The sequence below is a fragment of the Rattus rattus genome, chromosome 12 (genome assembly GCF_011064425.1).
Source record: "Rattus rattus isolate New Zealand chromosome 12, Rrattus_CSIRO_v1, whole genome shotgun sequence".
NCBI classification, from domain to species: Eukaryota; Metazoa; Chordata; class Mammalia; order Rodentia; family Muridae; genus Rattus; species Rattus rattus.
In genome coordinates this window covers 89,614,406-89,632,364 of record NC_046165.1, presented here as the reverse complement: position 1 = coordinate 89,632,364, position 17,959 = coordinate 89,614,406, and the positions used below count along the sequence as shown (strand labels likewise).

At 48.9% G+C, this 17,959-nt stretch overlaps 1 protein-coding gene across 1 annotated transcript in view; it reads right to left on the bottom strand.

Annotated features, from left to right (window-relative positions):
- The window catches only part of LOC116913299 (nidogen-2-like), a 59,266-nt gene that overhangs the window by 19,136 nt on the left and 22,171 nt on the right, over positions 1-17,959 (bottom strand). The window contains 6 exon segments of the mRNA XM_032917427.1: positions 895-1,023; positions 1,550-1,693; positions 9,859-10,089; positions 11,438-11,638; positions 12,046-12,291; positions 12,859-13,008. Of these exon segments, the coding sequence (XP_032773318.1) occupies positions 895-1,023; positions 1,550-1,693; positions 9,859-10,089; positions 11,438-11,638; positions 12,046-12,291; positions 12,859-13,008 (1,101 nt within the window).

The window sequence follows — 17,959 nt, the reverse complement described above, 5'->3', positions numbered from 1 at the left end:
TGTGTGCGTGCGTGCGTGCGTGCTTGCGTGCGTGCGTGCATGCATGCCTGCCTGCACGTGCACCCACAGACTAACGGCAGCAGCACACCTGTGGATGCGGGGTCTCAGGGGATTCAGTAAGAACCTCAATTTCAGCAAGATTTAGCAAGATTCCTAGCTCAGAGTTGAGATGTGCTAGTGTGCTTGAGTTTAAAATATCAGACATGAGGGTTGGGGATTTAGCTCAGTGGTAGAGCACTTGCCTAGCAAGTACAAGGCCCTGGGTTCGGTCCCTAGCTCTGAAAAAAAGAATAAAAAAAAAAAAAAAAATCAGACATGACATTAAGTCACCAAAACATATCCAGGTCATAGCTTCTAATTCTCCAGAGTACTGCACACATATGACAGACAGACACAGACAGACAGCCCACACAGTTCCTAATACCACTGTTACTCTGTCAACTCATTGGCGACTGAGATGTGTATTTCTCTATTACCAGTTAGCCCCATTGGTGGGGTAAATTTGGAATTCTAGGTCTTTCAGATCCATTCGTAGAGGGTATATTTAATGTGGATGGGGTCTTTGGCTCCGCATGTGAGACAAGCACTTTTCAACACGAATTCTGTCTAGAGCTGGGGGTGTTACCAGTCGCTGTCCGGTCATGTGACCAGGCCAGGAACCCCAACTGAGAACACCTTCCAGTAACTCACTACAGCACCTAGACGGGGAAAACCCAATGGCGATGTGTGTCACTGTGACAGGGCTGAGCTGAACCCCAGCAGAGGGCTGTTTCGTATTTCAGGAAAGCCACGCGTTAGCGCTGCTGTACAGCGGGCTCAGTAGAGACGTACGCAGATCAAAAGGTGGGATTCAGCAGCCTCCTAGCCGAAGGGAAACGGGATTCCGGTACTCACAGACACAAGTGTGCCGGTCATCTGCGAATTCATAGCCGCTGCGGCACTCGCACCTGTAGCTCCCCACCAAGTTGACACACACGGAATTGGGGCCGCAGCGATGGAAACCAATGGCACACTCATTAACGTCTAGGCAACAAACGAGAACGGAAAGCACTGACGAGACAAGAGCGTTCCAGAAACGAAGGTCTGACGGCTTCATTTTCCCAGCACTCCGAGGCTGGGTGGGAATTTTTGCCAGCTAAATGGCTGGCGAACAGAAAATGTAGAAATCCCAGAGTTCTGGACAATGGGCAAAAACCCAAGCAGCCGTTCACCAGAGGAACAAGGGAAAACCTTTTCAAATATTTCCAGTTAAGCCATCAGGGAGATGGATTTTTGAACACTTTAGAAATTCTTTTAAAACGTGAAACAATTATATTTTCACAACACGGTTTCTTTCTATAGCTCTAACCCAAATGCCCACCTTCAAATTATCTTCCCAAAACCTAGCCAGACTCTGCCTCAGCTTTCACATAACAACATTCGGATTTACGGAGACTAAAATCATTGCCGGAGGACGGCCACAGGTTCTTGTCTCCCACAGACCTCGACACAGGAAAGACCAAGGTGAAGACCAGGGCTATGCGACAGAAACAGGGAACATGTCTCTCACCCACACAGCTCCGTCCGTCACCCTGGAACCCGGGCGTGCACTCGCAGGTGTAGTCCACACCGGTCCCCGGGTGGCACCTTGCTGTTGTGTCACAGGTGTGGCTCCCGTCATAGCAAGGATTCACTGCAGTAGGGGCCGAGTCCACTATGCACAGGGAACAGAAAAAGGCAGAGCGGCTGTCACAGAGAGAACGGGGGAGAGAGGAAGGGGATGGAGTCTTTGCTAGGTCACGAATTCAAAGCTAAGGTGAAGCGGGAAAGCCTCTAGCCTCTAGGCTCTCGGGATGACTCTGTGCTAGACTTCTGTTCCCATAAGGAAGGTGAGCAGGAGACGTGAGATGGATTCCATGAAGCCAGAGTCAGCAAGTGTGTATGTTGGCACAGACTCAAACTCCAAAGTTCGGGCTCTGAGTCTGTCAGCCTCTCACGTCAATCTCACTGTTTGGATTAAATCTAAAACCTCACAGGGTCTCAGGCTCTGTCCCCGTCAGAATCTCAACTTCAGTCAGATTCCTAGATCAAGGGTTCATATGTGTGATAGCTGAGGAGTGCTAGCGTGTTGATGGTCAGAAACACGAGGCGTGGCAGGAAGTCATCCAAACGGGCCTTGCATGCACATGACTGACTGACACACAGACAGACACACAGTTTCTACTACCACTGCCACTTCCTTATCTGATAGAGATTTGAATGTTTCTCTATTATCAGCTATCTCTATCAGGAGGATAAATTCAGAATAAGTCATTTTGAAAATTAATATATATATATATATATGTAATTTTGTGTATGTACACACAGGTATGCACACTCCAATGTCCAGTGTATGTGTAGAGATCCAAGTACACTTCGTAGGGTGTGCTCACTCCTTCCACACTTACGTGGGTTTCAGGACTTGCCCTCTGGTTGCTGGTTAGACTATCAACTTGACACACACTAAGGCCATCTCGCTCATTTGAGAACGCGCCTCCTCCATCAGACTGACCTACAGGCCACCATTTTCTTGATTAATGATGGATGTGAGAGGACCCAGCTGAGGGTACCACCCCTGGGCAGGTGTTTAAGAAAGCAAACTGAGCAGGCCAAGAGGAACAAACACTTCTCCATGGCTTCTGCTTCAGTTCCTACCTCCCGCTCCTGTCATGAGCTCCTGCCATGACTTCCCCTCATGATGGGCTGTAATCTATAAAATGAAGTAAACCTTTCCCTCCCCAAATTGGTTCTGGTCATGGAGTTAATCACAGCAACGGAAAGCAAACTAGTTCATACGGGAAGCTCCCTTTACCCACTGAGCCATCTTGGGTCATCTTCAGGGCCCCCAAACTTTCTTTGTAAAGATGCAACTGAATAAATAGAAATGGTTTCCCACTGCCTACCCTTCCTAAGTCTCACGAATCCATCTCTAAGTGACTTCTAGAGAGTGTCATACAAGTTGCAGTTGACATTCCCTGAGCATCTCCTCAGTGGCATTCAGAACTCTCCATATCCAACCCCATTTAACCGCACGATCACACAGCAGACGGCATCAATGGCTGACCTTCCTTCTCTATGCGGCACACAGGCAAGTAACTTGCCCAAGGTTACAGTCAGGAGAAGTAACAGGCAGGGACAGGAGATAAAAACTCAAACAGCCCCAGGCCAGGGCCCAGGCCGCCCACCACTCTGCTACAGCCGCCACCAGAGGAACCTTATAAAGTTACCTGCCTAACCCAAAGGCACGGACAAGGACGACATTCAGATTCAGATGCCCAGTGACTCCCTTCGACTCCTCTGTGCAAAATCCAAATGACATGGTTTGTATCTCCCAGGTTTGCTCTTTAAAACAAGGCATACAATATGTCTCAGGCTCATCCGGCTATCCTGAGGGACTGTGTCCTCCTCCTCCCTTCTCTCTGTCCTTATCTGAGGTGTTTGCTTTGCCTCCACTTTGCCTCCCTCTGTGGAATTGTAATCTTGGACAGAGAGCTTCAGGAGCCCCGTGTACAACTGTCGGTCTCAGTACTGAGCCACTCCTGCTATCAACACTACTCCGTGCTCGATATAACAGCAGGGGCCTCTGCCTTCTTAAGTCTGTGTCTGAACCCTGTGTTGGAGGGCAAGTTTGTACACACCCAAGGACACCCCACCTCTTACCTGTACAATGGTTCTCTCACTGGCATCTGTACACACACCTTAGCAGGACCTGTGCTTGCCACTCTGCACCAGGATTCTCTGTCACTTCTATCTCACCCGTGACTCCCTGACCACCTTCTACAGCTGAGACCTGTCCAAAGTAGCAGCGGGTTACCCCAAGGGCTCGTTACCACAGCCTCCTTCGGCTTCCCCTGAATCCTTCAGGACTCTCGCTGTCTCCCTGGTACTTCCCCTGTCCTGATGCCCAAGTGAGACTCTTCTGGTTTGCTTCAACAACAGTCTGCAGCAACGTGAAATGCCAGGGCTGAGGTACGTCTGCTTCCTAATACACTCCTTCCATCCACTCCATAAGAAACAGCACAGTGCGGGCTGGAGAGATGGCTCAGTGGTTAAGAGCACTGACTGCTCTTCCAGAGGTCCTGAGTTCAAATCCCAGCAACCACATGGTGGCTCACAACCATCTGTAATGGGATCTGATGCCCTCTTCTGGTGTGTCTGAAGACAGCTACAGTGTACTCATATATAATACATAAATAAATAAATCTTTAAAAAAAAAAAAAAGAAAAAAAAGAAACAGTACTGTGCATCCCCACGGCAGAACATTCATTTTCAGTTCCCCAATCGGGGCCTGAGTACGAGGTTGGCTACGGATCTATCCTCAGTTCACCTCAACGTTGGCTAACACGAGGGAATCTCTTGCCAGACCAAATAAAAAAACGCCCGCCAGCCATCCTGCTAATGCCTTCTTCTGGACCTGTTTGCCAAGGGACAAGAACCCAGCAGTGCTCAGTTAATGTGGGCATGCAGACAGGGTTCCTGAAACCGGTCTCCGCCAGATTTTAACTAAGAACAGGGTCACAGCCTCGCACCAGGCCCATACAAGACAAGAACCTCCCTCTCCCCACAATTATTTCCTCATTTTAGAATATCTTCCAAAGGGAACAGTCATCTTCAGAATACTTTAATTTATAAATACCAGTGCTTAGCCTTCTTAGGCAGCCCTTTCCAGCATCCAAATTTGACCACAGCGAATTCCAGGAAGGATTAATGAGTGCACGAGTTTGTCAGAGCCTATCTCCCTGCTACGCAGTAAAATAAAAAAAAAAAAAAATTTCAGAAAAGCCAGCTACTTCAGTGAGCCCTTCTGCACGCAGCCACTAAGTATAGTGTCCAGTGACCTCTTGAGGAAAACGTTCCTAAAGCCACTTCACTGTTCGTAATTTCTGCGCCTGCTGGCTCTCTCCTCTCACAGTGAGCCAAGGACAGCAGCCAAGGGCTGCTTAAACTAGTGATGCCCTTATGGAAGAGCTAGAACTCACTGACTGACTTAGAAAGAGAAGAATGGTTTCCTTAAAGGAGCCGCCACTGGGCTTCGCTGAATTGCTTCCTGCCCAAATGTCTCCCAGAGACCCCTGGTGAGGGGGGCTGAGCAGCATGGTCTGTTCTGTGACAATATGACAAACAAATGCCTGGGACACAGGCCTGTGGTTGGAGGGCAGCAAGGGCCACAGGGTTTCTTCCTCACCCGGAAACAGCAGCATCTGCATCTTGCAAAGCCGCACAGTGTTGGAGTTGCTCTTGCGTGCTGTGTATTCAGACGCTGAGTTCTGTGCCCCAAGATTAGGCAGCGGTCTGACACGGGCACTGTGCTGACATGTGCTGTGAAGAATGCTCCCCAAGAACCTCCAACTGGGTCATGAAAAGCTAGAGCCTGTGACTGGGCAGAGGGGAGAGGGAAGCAAGACTTTGGACTAAGTGATCTCATGTGGGGACCATGAGAAGGACAAAGGAGAAGGGAAGGAGAAGGTCACCGTGAGGCGTGATGGACCCATAAACACATGGCCAAGAGAAGCTCACCCTGAGAACACACACAGAGCACAGCACGACTCAGTTGGCAAGTAACGGGCGTTTATCTGGTTACTGATAGACGAGTCGGGTTAGAGTAGCTCAGAGCCTGCCCAACAGTGCCTTCAGCTTGTCAACAAAATCTGATGTCTCCCTATGTACTCGGAAGGTAAATGGGATAGAGTGGGGGCAGACCTCCCATAATATTACTACTATAACATAAGAGCCGCATTGGTTACGTGACCTGGCACGCCTTCCAGACCGACAGACGCCCCCTCTGGAAAGGCTCCTGTGCAACGAGAGGGGAGAAAGCAGGTGAAGCACGGTTCAACCTCAGAACGTTAAAGCCTACCTTCCATGGGATCTGGGGCTACACCATGAGGCTGTTGTGAAGCTGACCGAGCCCATGTGGTGCAGCTGCACTCTGTGGGGCAAGTGTGGGCTGTGTGCCCAGCGCCAGGGTTTGAGTCCTAGCCTGCCACTTACCGGCTGCCTTCCAAACCGTTCCACCTCTACATCTATAAAGAAATAACAACGCACCCGTTAAGTAGAGCTTGCTGTGGGGATAAGCTGACCCGTGTGAGGTGCCCAGGACGGTACTTGGAAACACACCACACTATTTTTTAAATAGTACTTGGGTGGGAAAGAGGCTCACAAGACTAATTAGCGACTGGTACGTTTTGCTAGCTTGCTCTCGATTTGGTAAGAGACCCAAAGGTATTTCCAAAGACGGGAAAACCACTTTCCTAAATGGGTCCACGGGATTCTACGGCATGGATGGTTCTTCCTCACAGATCAGATCTCTGCACTCGGAAAGGGCAGGGCTAGGCATCTGTGTGAGAAGAGGTGGTTTGTGTGACACGAGTGATTTTTTTTTCCATCTTTCCCCTCATGGAACGCAACTGGAGTCTTCCTTCTTCGTTTACACGCTGCTCTAAATCAAGCTGCTTCTCCACGCATGGATTTACTACGTTATGATGCCATCTCTGGCTGCCCAATGTGTGGATTCTTTTGCCCAAAGCAACCAAACTAACAAACTCAGGTTTCCTTCATCCAAGGTCCTGACACCTTCCTCTTTAGCTAATGTGTTGCCGAGGCAACACCCCCAATACCCAATACTCTCACACAGATTTGCTCAGTCACCTCTCACAGGTACCACTGCCTCTGGGCTCACAGGGTCAACAGTGACTGAGAGAGACAGGTCCTTTCTCATCACGCACCTCTTGCTCCAGGGGGAAAGCACAATGTATTACTTTAAAGAATTCAAATGTCGGGGTTGGGGATTTAGCGCAGTGGTAGAGCGCTTGCCTAGCAAGCGCAAGGCCCTGGGTTCAGTCCCCAGCTCCGAAAAAAAGAAAAAAGAAAAAAAGAAAAAAAAATAATTGAAATGTCACCTCAATTCTTTGTGGACTTTCTAGATTTTGCAGGCCCATCTTAGCTTGCCTAGGTCATGTTTTTGTGAAACAGGCAGCCTCTGAGGAACAAGCAGGTTTACAGAAAAATTGCTAAGAGCGTTTCCCTAGCCTCATCTCTCAAACCTTGGCCACACAGCTCCTCTATCATTAGTGTGCACGGCTGTTGCAGTACGGGTGACTAATGTCCACGGATCTCATGCGGTGTCACTCCAGAGGACACTAAGTCCTGTCAGAGAGAGAGCCCGCACACACATGTTCAGTTCTGCACTGGTCACAACAGCAAGGAAATGGAGGCAATACAGATGCCCACATCACAGACAACGGCTAGAGAACATGTGGTACACACAGACAACGTACTTTCAGTCAGTCATCGAGAAAACAGAAACAGTGACATCTGCAGGAAAACGGATCACCACACTGCTTCTTCTCGTAAAAAGTCTATGTTCTAATTTCTAGATAGGTGAGCATATGGGCGGCCATAGAACTAGGAAGAGTGCCGTGAGAGGGGAAGAGGTTTAAAAGGAGACAGAGTAACAGAATACACAGTCATGAAAGAACGGGGTCCACTCTTGGCAAAGGCAAGGGGTAAAGGGGGCAGCGAGGCTGAGAAACAAGAAAAGGTAATATAGGAGAAAAAGGTAAGCCCAAACACAAATCTGTATGAAAAGCCATAACGAAACCTATCACTTTGAATATTCATCTTAAAAATCAATAAAATGAATACAATTTAACAATAATAGGGCTTACACTGGAGAAATGGCTCAGTGGTTAAAAGCCCTTGCTGCCCTCTCTTCCAGAGGACTGGAGTTAGGTTCCCAACACCCACATCGGCTGCCAGAACTTCATTAGATCTGATGTCTCTGGCCTCCCAGGGGATGGGGGTTGGTGCGCACACACATGCACATGCATGCGCACGAACGCACGCACGCACATGCACACACAGGCACACACGCACTGCATGCAAGCAGTCAGGTTTTGACTAGCACACATGCCTAAGAGTATCAGACCCGCCATCAGAGTCGGGGTGCACCGTGGCTTCACAGACCTAGAAGACCCAGCTCCTCTCCACCATCCTCCTCTCCACCCCGCCCATCACTGCTCTTACTTTACCATCACCTCTACAATTCTCCCTTCTCAGTTCTGCGGGGCTGGAGTCACCCAGTCTGCAGCCAAATGAGACTGACTGCCACATAAGGTTCTGCCGTGTTCTGCTGCTGCTGGCCACAGAACGTTCCTATCTGCCAGGAGGGGCTAAGGCCCAGTGAAATGTGAATCATGGCGTTGCTTCCACCCGTTTCCCTCGGTTGAGATCCGATACCCGTGACGCACAATCAACTCACTTGAAGGGCAAAACAATGACTTCACCTCAGTCGGGGCTGCACAACCACCGATGATCAATTCCTGGGACGTTCATCACTCTCGGAAGGAAGCCTGCACCCCCACGTGACTATCCTTGGTGTATACCCTCTTGTCCATCAATCTACTTTGTAACTCTCTGGGTTGCCTGTGTGTGGGCATTCTACATACATGGAATCACACACCGTGCTGTCCCTGTCACTGGCTTCTTTCACTTAGCGTGATGCTGTCACACTCCACCCACGCTGTAGCACATATAAGTACTCTATTCCTTTTCATGGCTGAATATTAACTCTACTGTGTGGGTTTAGGACTATTTTGTATGTGCATCAGCTGACGGCCATCTGGGTGCTTTTACCTGTTGGCTGTTATGAAGAATGTTGCTATGTTAGTGTTAACATCACTGCCTCAAAATACAGAAAGAAATTCAGAAACGAACAGATTTATTCTGGCTTGGGTTTCAGTGTACAGAACGACTCTGTTGCTTCTGACTATGGTAAGGCGATCACGATGGTGATAGGATAAGATAGGAACCATGAGGTTATGACCCCATGATCTACTTCTTCTGCTAGTGCCCATCTCCTAGTTTCTGGAACCTCCCCAAATAGTATAGCTATCTGGAGATGGCCTTTGGTAAATGCAAAAGTTTAGTCCTCCCATTTAGTCTTTGATCCACTCTGAGTCGGGTTTTGTTTATGCGTGAGGTGAGACAGGGGCCCTACTTCATTCGTTTGCATTTGGAAGTTGATCCACGATGATCATATTAGCTACTATGGGTTCCTGGAATGCCTGTTTTAGAATCAGTTTGCTTGTTTCTGCAAATAAGTCAGATGGTTTCTGATAGAGACTGGGTAGATCAATAAAACAATTTGGGAAGTAATACCAAATCAATATTACATCTTCTAATGAATGAACCTGGAACATATTGTCACTTACTTGTGTGTGTCTATATGTGTGTCTATATGTGTGTCTATTTGTGTGTGTGTGTGTGTGTGTGTGTGTGTGTGTGTGTGTGGTATGTTTATGTGTCTGCATGCATGCACATATGGAGGCCAGAGGTCAGTATCGGTGTCTTCCATGATTGTTAATCTTCATCTTAAATTTTAAACATTTACTGTGAACGTACACATGCAGAGACTCCCATGCCATGGTAGGCATGTGCAAACCACAGTGCGTGTGTAGAGATCAGAGGACAACTCTCTTGGGATCCAGGATTTGAACTTGGGGGGATCAAGAGCAAGAGCTTCTGCCCACAGCAATTCTCACCACTCACTGATTCCGCGCTATGCTGGCCAGCCAATGAGCTCCAGGGACCTGCCTCTGTCCATGCCCCCAGCACTAGGGGAGAAGCCTGGCTGGTACCACCCAGCCTACGGGTTTATGCTCTATACATGTGTGTGACCTCTGGCGGGGACTGTGTTCTCCATGTTGTATATCTGCCTGTCTACACGTGCAGGCCAGGACAGCCTCTTTGACTTTTCTCTCTGGCACTTAACCAAACTTCACTCACCCCAGACCTATTTTAAGGCTTCTAAGAAAGGATACGATTTTTTTTTTTACATACCTTCGACAGGGCCAATCTGATTGGTCACAGCAAACCTCAGCACGCCCTCCTCCTCACTGTACAAAGCAAAGGCCCGGTCCACAGTCAGTTGCTGGGTGGCAGGGACGGCCAGGTGTCTGGGGGCATGACTGCACGCCTTGTAAGTGATGTTCTGGTCGATGCGGTAGGACCGTGTTTGGTTGATAGAACCCGAAATGAGGGAGAAACTTCGGGAACTGGAGGATGTCACGACTGTAACGAACGTTTCACAGGCAAACCGGTAAGATTTTTAAAATAGTGAAAACACAAGCAACCATGTTTGGTGCATTTTTCTACAGTTTCCTACCCCGTTCCTGGGAGCAGGTTTCCCCAAGAGCTCCCATCGGCTTCTACAGAAAGCTTGCAAGGAAAGACCTGGAACCTTAGGAATCTGAGTGGATGTGAAGCCCCACTGCTGAGGAGAAGAAGGGACTACAAGTGCTGCAGTTGTCATCGCACACTAGAAACCAGCGTCATGATGTCACGGTGTGTGTGAGCTAAGGGCTGTATGCTCACCACGTGGTTTGCTCCTCACCGCCTGCAGGCGGTGGCCGTGTGTGCAGAGACCACTGAGTTTAGGTGAATAGCCTGGGATGTGGTAGATCTCTGACTAGAACTCAAAGCCAGCCAGCTCGATATCTCTCAAGATTTGAGGTATAAAAGAAATAACCTCTCACCCCCCCCCAACAGCTTTACGCTTCGGTAAACCATCAAGGCTTAGGGAAAGGCAAAGCAAAAGGCTGTTCCTCTCAGGAGCTGCACCAGGACTGGCCCCAGTACATTCTGAACACAGCGAAGGTCTGCATTCCAGCTTTTTCCACGTACCCAGCTCACATGCTAGAAGCCGGGGGTACAGAACAGGTGCTACTCAAGACACACCAACTGCACAGTGACAATCGTGAGGACTGGAGCATCCTGCACACGGCTAATACTGTGCAGGGGTGTGCCCAGCTCTCTGACGGTCTGACATGACACTATCATCTGCAAATGTGTTGGGCTATGTTTATAGCTACCCTGAGACATGCAGGCAGGCTGGACATGCTTTGTAGAGCGAATTGCACCGTATGCAACTTATCAACAGCAGAAAATATGTCTTTATTCTTATGCTAAAAATGAGAAAATAGACTTTCCAATGATTCTTTTCCCCAAAGACTTTAATGGCAAACCCAAGATGTCAATCAATTCATCAATATGTTGACTTCAAATCTCGGCTTTGTTTCAGAATGCTGGGAAGCATCATTCTGTGACTCTCAAACTAAAATCGTCATCTGAAATGGCTACAATCATAAATCTAACAGTCAATACAATCCATGCCAAGAGGGTAATATCTTATCAGTTACTACTATCAGAAAGCAATGTGCAAATACATTGACATTCTTGTGTAAGAAGTCAGGACTCTGATCATATATACACATCAATAAGAACGGAATTATCTCAACCTCACTTTGTGTCCCATGCAGTTTGGGACATTCCATGTGACCATTCATCTAACCTAACCCTTGTCACTGTCTTGTGAGGCCCGTACCACGTCCACTTTAGAGCTGTGGAAACTCACACATACCTGAGTCTCTGTGATGATAGAACTCTTGGTACGGAGCAATGTGGGCTGTGAAATTCGCTGGGATAAAGGGCACCTGGCCTTCGATGTTGGTCTTAAGGCTCAGATAGTTCTCTGGGTCAAGCCCCTCGGCGGTTTGAGTGATACGAACCCTCTCCTCTCCAGGGTGAAAAGTGACTTCCACGTCATGGACAAAGGTAGCTCCTGCAGGAGACAGAAACTCAGCAAGGGGCTGACAGGAACTCTTGAGTCATTCTGAGGCCTGGCTGGGGCTTGGGCGATAGGGCACCTGCCTATCCCGTAAGAGATGTGGGTTCAAATGGCTGTCAGGAGTGTGCCTGTCCTCTCTCCAGTCTCTGTCGGACACGGTGCCTAAGGAGGGTATGCCATGCCCCGGCTCAGTTGTAGAAGCTGCAGACCCTCCTATCTCTCAAAGGTCTCAAAGACTCTCAATTCTCCCTGCCGGGTTCTCTTTAAAATCTAGCGTATTAACAGAGAATGTTAACTTGATACTTATAAGTAGGAATTCACCTGTCATGGACATGTCATCTGCGGAGGCTGCCTGGGGACGGTTTTTGAATCCCTGTTTGCCAGACCTGAGCTCTGCTCACCTGTGAGGCTGAAGCCATTCTCAGAGCCTGGCTTCTCCAAAGCGAAGAGCCAGCCAAACAGGCCTCCGATGGGCAGGACAGGGAGGAGGGCCTGGGCTGCGGGCTGCGGGATCTGACTGATGGCAGTGTAGGCTCTGCCGTCATTGCTCACGATGTAAGCGTGTAGATCCACGTCCGTGAAGTGCACAGGCGTGTGGCCCACTCGGAGGTGGCCGCTCACCTTCCCATTCACTCGGTGAGGCGCCCCTGAAAGACAAAAGCAGGCCTTTCAGCCTTGGGCATCAGCACGCTGGGGACAGACGTGCACAGCTCACTCTCACGACCACACCTCACGCCCACTTTGGAGGAAACACTGCTTTTTCCGATTATTATCATTATCACCGTTAACTTTGGTTTTCTTGTCATCAGCTCTCTATGGATGCCAACTGAGGATTCACGGTGAACTCCAGGCTAGCCTTCAACTCTCCACCCTTCTGCCCTCTGTTTCGGCAGTGTTAACATTTGCAGGCACGGGCCACACTGAGTTTAACAAGTCCCTCGGATGAACAATTCTTCACTTGTGTGTGACCTAGTCCTGTCTGTCTTCCATTCCCCTTTCTTTACACCCCCGCCCCCTTTAGCTCTACCAAGTTAGAAAGAGGGCAAAATGGAAACATTTCAAGTCTTCTCAAACCTATCTTATCACCCCCTGAACACTCGCAAGTCACTGGTGCTGGGATTCAGGCAGCAGAGACGTAAGGCAGAACCCACAGTGTAACCAGAAACAGGCAGTTGTCAACAACGAACGCACAGCCACCCTGGCCTGTCAATCACCTTCTGGCACGCAGTGTCTCCCGTTTCCGTAAAACCTAGACTGGCAGTGGCAGCAAAAGCCAGTGGTGTAGTCAGTGCAGAAGGCATGCCGGGAGCACTGGCCGTGGCTGTGTTCACAGGTTTCCCGGTTGGCGCCATTGTAAGTGAAGACTGCAGAATAGAACAGAGAAGCCTTAGAAGGGCTGAAGGATTCCAGCATCGTTACCACCACGCTTCCCCAGACATCACAAGTGCTCTGTGAAGTCAGCTTGGACTGTAGTAAACAAATAGATGTGATGTTGCAAAGACAGGGAGGGATAACATTCAGCCTGAGGAATTAACTTTCTATTTTCTGGCAGGCAGCTCAGATCAGTGCAGCCAACTGGGTCTCTTTACAACCACCGGTGAGCTAAGGGGCTGCATCACTGAGGCCTGAGAGCAGCCCTGCAGGCAGGCAAACCGTAAGAGCGCATTAGAGTGAGCTTCATGAAATCACTATTTGGTGAGGTTAAAAAAAAAAGGCCAGATACTAGTAGTTGTTTATGACTCAAGCTTGAAGGATGTACACACACTTGACATCAAATGCAGGACTGGGCAGGGGAGAGAGGGGACCAAGGAGCAGTGTTAAGGAGCTCCAGGTCCACGCAGGCGTTGTCCTTTCTGGCACGAGTAGGATTTTCACGCAATAGAAACAACCTAGTCCATAGTCACAGAATCTCCACAAAGCCACTCTGAACCAGGGTAAGCTTAATTGCCCAAATCTCACAAATACCCAGTAAAGAGAGGTGTTTGTGCAAGAGGGAGAAGGAACAAACGGAGGGAGGAAGAACGAGAGGAGCCTGGAATCAATGCCAGTTATGTTTTCCTCTAGGGAAGAAATGGCCAAAGTGTGCCTGGATGTGTCACAGGTAGGATGCTGGGCAATCCCAATCCCAAGCTCGGCCACTAGGAGGCAGAGTAGGCTAGAGACACCTGGAGAGTTTGGACCAAGCAGGAAGGGCAAAGAGTTTCAATGCACTCTAACCACTGATACTGGCCTGCATGTCAGCTTTGGCCACTTAAAGGAACAAAATAGGCTGTGGTGGCCTCTCAGGGCTTTGTCTGAAAACGAGGAAACAGGCCGGGGTGGACGAAATTCAACACTCAATATTTACTGAGAGTATTCCCAGGGAGAACAAAAACCCAAACATGGAGAGATGATCTAGCTCCCGATGTGTAACAATGTAGCCGGGACAAACACCTGCGTCAGCAAGGACAAACACCTGCGTCAGCAAACACAATGATTACAGAGCTAACACGTAAACCGGCTTGACACAGACCACCAGCTTTAACATTAACCCTCCATTTGCACCAGGGCCAGGGGGAGCAAGTACTACTTTTAATCTGTTTTCCAGATAAAGAAAGGGAAGCAAAGGGTTAAGGTGACTCACCCGAAGAAGTCACAAGAGTAGCAAGCAGCTGGGTCTGAACTCTGAAGGTTCCAGATCCTTACTAACATCTCTGGGGCATCCAACTAACACTAAGGGTGTTTACAGCATGTTGGGAAAAAACACCCAGGTAAGAAGTGGCAAAGAGGACTGGAGATGGCTCAGCAGTGAGGAGCAGTAAGGACCCAAGTTCGGTTCCCAGCACTCCCATGGCTGGCTTCACAATCACCAGTAACTCCAGTTCCACAGGGTCTACTGCCCTCTTCTGGCCTACTTTTGCACCTACACTCATGTGCACATTCCCAAACACACAGGCATTAAACGTAAAATACTTATTGAGAAGTCCTGACAGCAGTATAAGCCCTGGGAAGTATAGGTCCCTGAGAAGCAACAAGCTGAGGGGTCATCAGGTCAGAATACCTTGGCTGAAGAGAAAAGCCGAGCTGTCAGAAGGGAGCCAGTGATTCGCCTGAGTGATCCCAGCTTGACAGAGATAGAAGATGAGTCAGAATTCAACTTTTCTCTTAACAAGAAAGTGACAGGCATTAACTTTTAAAAAAAAAATAGAAAAATGGCAAAACTTACTGCAAAAAAGGGCAGAATGGATCGTGACAAGGATATCACAGGCTTTCTACGGAGAGAACTACTTATTGGTTTAGGATGGAGGGGGTCGGCGGTGAGTGTGTATGAGTATGAGAGAGAGAGAGAGAGAGAGAGAGAGAGAGAGAGAGAGAGAGAGAGAGAGATCTGAGATTGATGTGGGGTAGATCCTGGGGCCTCCTGCACACTGAGCTGCTCTTTGTCACTAAACAAAGCCCCTTATCTCAACTAACAGCAGGTGAATAGAAGGCTGTGAGTGTAACGCAGGCTGTCAAAGGGCAGAGTTCCTCGGCTCAGGTGCACGTGTACAGGTGTGCTCCTGAGTCAGCACAGATGCCACTTTGGAAGGTCACAAGCTGGGCCACTTTTCAGCGGCTCTGTGAGACCACAGGCAAGCGTCACCTGCACACCTGCCTCAGAAGTCCCCAGCACGCGCAGCCAGAGTCAGCCTTTTCACCTCTCTTCTGGCACGAGGGCACAAAGGCAACCCGATGCAGGTGGACAGGAGAGACATTTTTCAGTAATGTTTGCTAAAAAGAAAACAGGTTTCACGCACGGCGTGGCTTGCAAATCAAAGGAGGGACAGATGGATTTTGCTGTTCCTGTTATTCTGTGAAGACTGTATTGCTTCAGTCCCTACTTCAAGCCTTATCAGGAAATGAAGAGTGGGAGGGAGAGGGGACCAGAGACAGAAGAGTTAGGTTAAATTCAACTAAAACACTAGACATGGTCATTGCATGAATCACAGACGCTGTCCAGTCGCTCACACGAGACTCTGCATGCAAAGGGGCTATTTTAATACTTATTTAGTGTATGTGTATTTGTCTTTGTGTCTGCTGGTCAAAGACCAGGAGAATCAGCTCACAGATGCATGCACCCACGAAACACACACACACACACACACACACACACACACACACACACACACACACACAATCATAGGTCCCGGGTCATCAGGCATGGTGACCATCTCTCAGTCCCAGGGAAGGGGTTTAAGTTAGTAAGGCACCAGGATGAAAACATGATAAAGGCTGGAGAGATGGCTCAGTGGTTAAGAGCACTGACTGCTCTTCCAGAGGTCCTGAGTTCGATTCCCAGCAACCACATGGTGGCTCACAACCATCTGTAATAGGATTCAATGCCTCTTCTGGTGTGGATATAAATTTAAAAAAAAACCACAAAAACATGATGAGGCTTCCTTATAAAGGCTATAGTACGGCAGACTCCCAACTCCAAACCACAATGACTGAACTCGTTATTGGGAAGCTAACCCGAGACCCTCCTCAGCTTTTTATGGAAATTCGTATTTTGGGAGTGGAACTTGAGTCCAGTCATGCGGCAGCCATGGGTTAAGGAAGCTGTGCTTCATGTAAACCCTCATCCATCCCCTCCCGCACATACACCCGCACACCTTACACCTAAAATGGAAATGTGCCAGCAAAAGCAAACACCTCACGAGATTTTCTTTCTTTCGTTCGTACAATCGTTGAACAAGTATTTACTAAACACTAAAGTCAGGCAGACAGAAGCTTGTGTTCTCCTGGGCAGCAGCCGGTAAACAAACATGGCCGACCTCAGAGAGCTGGGGCCTTGGTAGTAAGGTGCTAAGGAAGAGCAAGGGAAGGAAGGTGTCTAGGAGACTCCGGAGGCAGAAGAGACAATGTGAGGTGTGAGAAAGGGGACAGAGTGCGGGACAAGCCTTAGCGTGGGCAAGGCTTCACGAGGGTGAAGCGGCGGCCCTCCTCGCACTGTGTGGAGGGTAGGCTTCCAGGTGATTGGCAGCCTTGACAGCTGCTGAGGGTTTCCTCAGGAGACTCGATGCAAAGCCCACCCTCAGCATGGCGCCTTCACAGGGAGGGTTAGCATGATAGGAACACTGAGATGATTGTTAAAAAGACTAATCCTGAGGCCCACCTTAAACCCATCACTTCCTAGCTCTCTCTGGGAATGCCAGGAATCTATGCTGTTGCGTCCACATACTATAGAAGGCTAAAATGCTACGCAGCCAAGCCTGGGTGGGCGATGGGCAGAGGCTGCCAGGTTCAAAGAGCTCAACTTGCCATACACTTGACACCTGAGGTCAGACAGCTGCAAAGGGCAACTTGGGGGTTTTTGTTTTTTCTTACTGTTTTAAAAACAAAAAACAAAACTCTTCTCATATCCTTAATAGAAAGAAGAATGGGGTACGAATCTATACAAGACAAGGCAAGGGTGCTGCCAGGGTACTTGAGCCTTCTCCTAATTGGGAGTTTTTAACAAAAATAGAAATTCTCCTCTGGACTTGCTCTGACCCATCTGTCAATCTTTCTTTCCCCCCAAAGGCTGCAGCACTTGTCTTCAGCTGTTGGCCTGCCTTCTCACAGAGTGCAAGCTCAGGAGGCAAGGAAGTTCCGTAGTGAACATCGCAGGAGAACACGGGGTGTTCTGCACCTGCCCCATAGCAGCTTGGGTAACTTTTGCCTTTAACAACACTGACAGCTCCCTTAGAAACAAGAATCAATGGTTTCACTGCAGGGCAGATTCCCAGGTGCCCGCCCGTCTAGTTCACATTGCCGAAGGCAATCATACTGAGGTTCATACAGAAGAGCCTCAGCAGGGTCAAGAGTACCCCAAAACCAGTTAGTGCCTGTCTGCCAACACAGGCAGTCTCCGGTCCCTACCAGCTTTAGCGTCTCTGGTAACTCCTTAACTCGCCCTTACCCTGGTTCCATTTCTACCTCTGTACCTACCTTCCAGAATGTTCTTATTCTCCTCCCTTTAATGCCTTGGATTTAGATCCCTCAAGCATCCCTCCTTCAGTAAGACTCCTCTGACCGCAGCCACCAACACAGCTGTAGCCCTTCGATGACCTTAGTGCGAGCATGTCTGCCCCTTTACCCAGCAAGACACTACCCATTTCCAGCCGTCAACCAGGAAGGCTAATGCTATTAACTCCTTCCAGCTAATTGCGAGCATAAACCAAGATAACAGGATCTAAAGCAAAGTTCCTGCTTAGAGTACCAGACTGCACAACGCAGCTCAAGGAAACGTTCCCCTCAGTCACTTGCAGGAGGAAGCATGCTGGTGCTTGGGTAATTTCTTGGCTTGACAACAAA